This window comes from Sinohyriopsis cumingii, chromosome 9 (assembly GCF_028554795.1).
Source record: "Sinohyriopsis cumingii isolate HCF-2022 chromosome 9, ASM2855479v2, whole genome shotgun sequence".
Lineage (NCBI taxonomy): Eukaryota > Metazoa > Mollusca > Bivalvia > Unionida > Unionidae > Sinohyriopsis > Sinohyriopsis cumingii.
The window spans coordinates 59924940-59931356 of record NC_142969.1 but is presented as its reverse complement, the minus strand read 5'-3'; the positions used below and the strand labels follow the sequence as shown (position 1 = coordinate 59931356).

The 6417-nt window shown below is 35.5% G+C and overlaps 1 protein-coding gene across 1 annotated transcript; it reads left to right on the top strand.

The window, feature by feature from the left end:
• Window positions 1-646: 646 nt before the first annotated feature.
• On the top strand, window positions 647-1375 carry LOC149791900 (uncharacterized). The gene has a single exon (XM_089969494.1). It carries the CDS (start codon window positions 647-649, stop codon window positions 1373-1375), a length of 729 nt encoding a protein of 242 aa, XP_089825620.1.
• Window positions 1376-6417: the final 5042 nt, after the last annotated feature.

Below are 6417 nucleotides of genomic sequence, written 5' to 3'. Positions count from 1 at the left end.
TGGACAATATTGTGTGTATTTTCTGCATCATCGCAGTCTGGGATATTCTTTAGAACATTTAGTGACTTATTTTGATCGTCATTCTTCTAGAAACGATGAGAAAGTAGATCGATGATTTTGTGACCGTTATGCTTATCTTTTGTCTTTAGCTAGGAAACGAAGTGTACATCAATGGCCCAATGACTTCCAACAGTGGATATCACAATTTCATTCACAACGTTGTCAGCCATGTCAAAAATAGTTAGTTATTTGAAAAAATGTTTGTTAGTTAAAATGAATGATTAATGTTGAGAAGAAAAAAATTGTTACTTGTTAGTTATGAGTTATTTGAATAAAAATGTTGTTTTAAAGAAAAAATACCTTTGTAGTTTGTTTTGCTATGGGTATCATGATTCATGTTCTTTGACTTCTCTCTATCCCTCACATGACACTGATTTAGCGTTCCGACTCGTAGGGATGTTTTCCTTCGCGTCCGCGCTTTTACCATAAAACGGGGTAGTCTCCAGTCTGACCATAAAAGTAACAGTAGGTGAACTACATGACTACGACACCAACCAATTTTATGAAGCCATAACTCAGGCCATCAACAAGCGGTCACAACCAGTATACCAAAAACACGTGACAAAATAATAAATACACCTATACCATGGTGGACAGAGGAATGCCGATTAGCAATTCAGGCCGAAAGAAAGCTCTAAATCTGTTCAAACACACTAACGTAACAGCAGATTTCCTTGAATATAAACGCAAAGAAGCTATAACACGGACTACAATCAAGGAAGCCAAAACCAACTCATGGCGAACATATTGCTCCACACTTAACCATCACTGCAACTCAAAACAAGTGTGGGGAGAGATCAAAACCATGAAAGGAAACACACCCAAAACAACACCAAAACTCCCTGGAACGGAAACTAACGAAGAAAAAGCCAAACGATTGGTTCAACACTTCGCGAATTCAAGCAGCAACAATAACCACACCAAGGAATTTATGAGACAATCTTCCATTCTTGAAGCGGAGTTCCCGCACCTATTTAGTGACCAAATAAACAACGACAATACACCATTAAATGAGTTATTTAATCTGATTGAATGGAGAAAGACGCTACACAATAAAAAGTCCACATCACCAGGTGAAGACCAAATAGGCTATGAATTTTATAAAAACATACCACCCAATATGGAAAACATAATCCTACAACTAATTAATCTAATATGGCAGACAGAGAACATACCAACAAACTGGAAACAAGCAACACTCATTGCCATACCTAAACCTGGGAAAGACCCCACAAATATTAATTCCTACCGACCAATCTCCCTGACCAACACCTTATGCAAACTCATGGAGACTATGATAAATAACCGCCTCTAACACCATCTAGAACAAAACAAATTACTATCAGAGAATCAAAGCGGATCAATGCATAGACGATCTACTTTAGACCAACTCATCCGACTAGAAGCTAACATCAAACTCGCCTTCAATGCAAAAAGGAAAAAAGACCGACACCTTATTGCGATCTTTTTAGACCTAGAAAAAGCCTTTGACATGGTGTGGACCAAAGGACCCATATCCAAACTTAACCAATATGGTATTACAGGTCGCATGCATTGCTGGATCTCGAATTTTCTAACAGGAAGACAAATCAAAACCCAGAAACTGAAGATTAGGGTGCTGAGGCTAACCATCCAGCCTCTGCACTCCCATCTAATACAGTCAACTGGGAGAACGATTGGAATAGAAGATGTGTGTGTGATGCCAGACCTGGGAGACGCCAGCATTAGCCAGGTGTCTATGGAGTTTAAAAAAACAGCCCCTTTCAGGGCTAACCAAAACTCTAGAAAATAAACAGTCCTCAATTTGCCAATGTGTGAATGTGAAGTAGTGTGAAAATAAACACTCACTCCTTTCCTGGTGTGATTGTGTGTGTGTTTATGTGTGTGTGTGTTTGTGTTTGTAAGCGCTCACGTACGTTTGTGTGTTTGGTAGATTATTGGTTTTTGTAAGCGCTCAAGTACGTTAGTGTGGATAGTAGAGTGTGTGGTTATTAAACATTCCCTTCTGTGTGGATTTTTTTTGGCTGCTTCGCGTGTGTGAATAGTACATTATGGTTTTTTTTTTTTTGCTGCTTCACGTGTGTGGATAGTAGATTATGGTTTTGTTTCTGCTGCTTCCCGTGTGTGGATAGTATATTTTGGGTTTGATTTTGCTGCTTCGCGTGTGTGGATAGTATATTATGGTTATGTTTATGCTGCTTCCCGTGTTTGGATAGTAGATTATGATTTTGTTTTTTGCTGCTTCGCGTGTGTGGATGGTATAATTTGGGTTTAATTTTGCTTCTTCGCGTGTGTGGATAGTATAATTTGGCTATGTGTTAATGTCTCATTACGTTTGTGTGGATAGTAGATAATATGAGAAGAGAAAAGTAGGGGATGTTTTCCTTCACGTCCGTGCTTTAGATATAAAACTGATAGCGTTCGTCATTCGCGCCATTCTACGGAATAAAGACAAGGAAGATGGTGGTCGCGATGGAGTTGTTGAATTATTTGATAGGTATATATTATTGGATATTGGATGTTACCTATGTAATGGAAAGGACAGAGAAAGAATGGAAGTTAGAATAGTGCCTGGACTATGATAATAGTCTAAAGGAAGCAAAAGAGATGATAAAAGGGATGATATAAGAGGAGGAATGTGAGAGTGGGATCATTAAAGGAGGTCATAGAACATCTCACAAGAGTCAGGGGCTTCCTGGAAAACATTTTGGAATGAAGTGAGTGGCCTTTCACAAAGTGGGGAGTAAGCCAGCTGAAGAAAGCAGAAGAACAGATGACGAAAGTGATGACAGAAGAAGTTAAGAAGATTAAAGACAACTGGACTAAAGAGAGAAAAGAAAGAGAAAACAACAAGAAAAAGGAAGAGTTTGAAAGGCTCAATAACAACTGGATCAAAGTCCAGGAGAAGTTCCGAGCATTGGGCCATCCTGACTGGATGCCAGAGAATGAAGTGAAGAAGAAATAATGGAGAAAGTCAGGAGCTGGTGGAAAGAAATGGAGAAAGTAGAAGAAGAAGCAGAAGAAGCCAAAGGCCCTTTTCAGGATCCCTCATTGATCTCGAAAAAAGTTGACTTTCTTGCCTAACCACTTCAAAAAATGTATGTTTTCTGTTGTATGTGATATATATGTACGCCCCGCTCTTTGCTCAGTCCTGTGACGTCACCTTCCCTACTTGCTACAGTGTTACCAATCTCCCCTACCGTGACGTCAGACGCTCTCTCTTAGCCCTTGTCCCTATACAGACCCAATACTTTTCTGTCCCTGTATAGTTCCACCCATGTTAAATTTCCCATGTTAAATTTCCCATTGTCCCTATATCGTCCCAGGGGTCTGTAATGTTATATCCCATTGTCCCTGTAAATCTTGTCCCTATATCGTCCCAGGGGGGTCTGTAATGCAAATTCCCATTGTCCCTATACCGTCCTACTACATTACTGACGGATATGGAAACGGAAATAGAAACAGAAAACACAACAAACAGAACTGAAGATATCGCGACTGACGAAGAAACTCCGACAGAAAGTAGTTTAACGGGGTTCCAGTGCCCTCCTAAAGGTAATGAAAATTAACTAAATCAAAAATAATAATACACCTGCCAAAAAAAAAATTAATAAAAAACCCCCCAAAAATGCAACAACAATACAATAAAATAATAGAGATATAACCATAATGCGGCAACCTGGAAGAAAGAGGGAAAAATGGATGGAAAGAACTTCTGTATAGCTTATGTTAATGTAAATGGAACACACAAAGAAAAACTAACTAAATTATTTAGAGAAACCAAATATGACTTAATTTTTATGCAAGAGACCCATAACAAATTTACCAAAGGCCTGATAACTCTATGTGAAGAGAAATTAGATGGTATAGTGGTTTTAAATGATTTTAAAGGGAATGATATAAGTGGGGGGGAGCAGCAACTTTCATTAAACCTAAAAAGGGAGTAAATTGGGAGAGGAGAACTGAAGGAGATTTTATAGCGGGAGACTTTTACATATTGTGATAGAAGATACCCATTTTATAAATATATATGTACAGCAAATAAGTATAAAAAACAACAATTCATGGAAAACTTAACCAAATACATTGAAAAATATACAATGGATAACTTAATTCTATGAGGGGATTTTAATTGAGTGGGAGAAAATATAGATAGGGGTGGGGAATTAACTATGATGATCTAATTTTTAAAAAAGAAATGGAATGGTTTTTTAAAAAAACATAAATTGACAGATATATATATAGGTATCTAAACATGATAAGAAGAGAGTTTACATATGACTATAAAGACAATAAAGGTAGCAGATTAGAGAAATTCTACGGTACAAATATACAAAATGATGCCTATAAACTTATAGGGATTTCAAACATAAAATTGTCACACCATAAACTTATATATTTAGAAATACAATTAAAGAAAAAATACAAATAGGGGAAAGGGAAATGGAAAATGAATAATCAAATTTTAGAAGAACCTGAATTTATAGCAGAAATCAACTGATACTAAAAATTTCACAGAAAAAGGGAACAGGGACATAATCACGGAATGGGATAAATTAAAAGAGAATTTCAACAAAAAAGCGATAAGATTTTCCAAGATAAGGAGAGAAAAACAGAGAATAGAGAAAAACGAGATAAAAATACAATTAGATAAAGGAATGGGCGGGGGGAGAAAAGGGCAAATTACTAAATGATAGATTAAACTTCCAAAAATGGACCAAAATACTGTAGAACAAAATAATTGCAAGCGTACAGGTAAACGGAGCTAACACGGGAAAATTTGAAATTAAAAGATCAGTAAGGCAAGGCTGCTCACTATCTATTTATATTATTATACGTAACAGCAATTGAAATTCTAAGTATAAGAATAAGACTAAATAGGAAGATTGAAGGTATTAAAGTTCCAAATATAAAAGATGAAATAAAAATGTTACAGCATGCAGGCGATTGTACGAACTTTATTAAAGACCAAAATTCCATTAAACACCTAGAGAAGGAATTTGAAAATTTGGTAAGGCCTCTGGGTCAAAAATAAATCATGAAAAAACTGAAATACTGAAAATAGGGAACTGGAGAGGAAATCACTCAGGATTACCACCACACCTAATTAAAGAAAGAGTGAAAGCATTGGGCATTTATTTTGGGATAAGAGAAGAACAAGAAAACTATAAAAAATATGAGACAGAAAATAGAAACGAATGTGAACACCTGGGCACTTTTGCCACTATGCCTAATGGAACGGGCCCAAGTGGCCAAAACGTACATGTACGCGAATATAAATTTTATTACGAATTCTATTGACATAGAACATAAAAATTTAGAAAAACTAGATAAGGAGATTATTAATTACATATGGGATTTTAAGACCCACTACGTCAAGAGGGAAACTTTATATAGAGCACAAGAGAGGGTGGACTAGCACTCCCCAACTCCATTTGGATAAAGACTGCAAATATTATAAATAGATTTTAAAAGATTAAAGCAATACCAACATCACCATGGGAGGGAATATACATCTACTGGTTTGGGTTCACAGTGAGAAACAGGGGGGACATTTATACAAATAATAAACTTGTAAAAAAATCTAGAAATACCAAGAAAATTTAGACATATCAAAGAAATACTAACCAAATATAGGGATATAAAAAGTTTATGGGACCAGGAGGAAAATTGACATATAGATACATTAGAGAGGAAATAACAAAAAACAAAACTAAAACTAAAGTAAAACAGGAGAACATAGAGATTAACTGGAAAAAACATGGGGGCACTGGAGCAAATTCCGCTCCCTAAAAATATAAAGCCTCTGCTTCAAATACATGTACAATGCAAGGTTGACAGGAGAGGTAGCAGTGAGACGGCACATGGTTAGAGTATCGCCAAAATGTCCACTGTATAAAAAAGCCCCTACTAGTAAACTATACACAATGATACAGTGCGAGAGCAGGAAAACATGTAGATTGAAAGTGATAGAAGAAATAAACAAAGGGGGAGATATCAAAAGGCAATGGATGGAGACTTCAATAAAAAAAAACTATACAAAATTACAGAGTACATAGTAGACACCACGATGACATGTGGGCAAATAATTGTGATAAAGAGGTAATATATATATATATATATATATATATATATATATATATATATATATATATATATATATATATATATATATATATATATATATATATATATATATATATATATATATATATATATATATATATATATATATATATATATATATATATATATATATATATATATATATATATATATATATATATATATATTAGTTGGCATCCGTTAGCCTCGAGAGACGATGGAACTGAGCCCATGAGAGATGTCCCGGTTGGT

Coding starts and splice junctions, on each gene's coding strand:
- LOC149791900 (XM_089969494.1), top strand. CDS start 647: ATGGTGGACAGAGGAATGCCGATTAGCAATTCAGGCCGAAAGAAAGCT.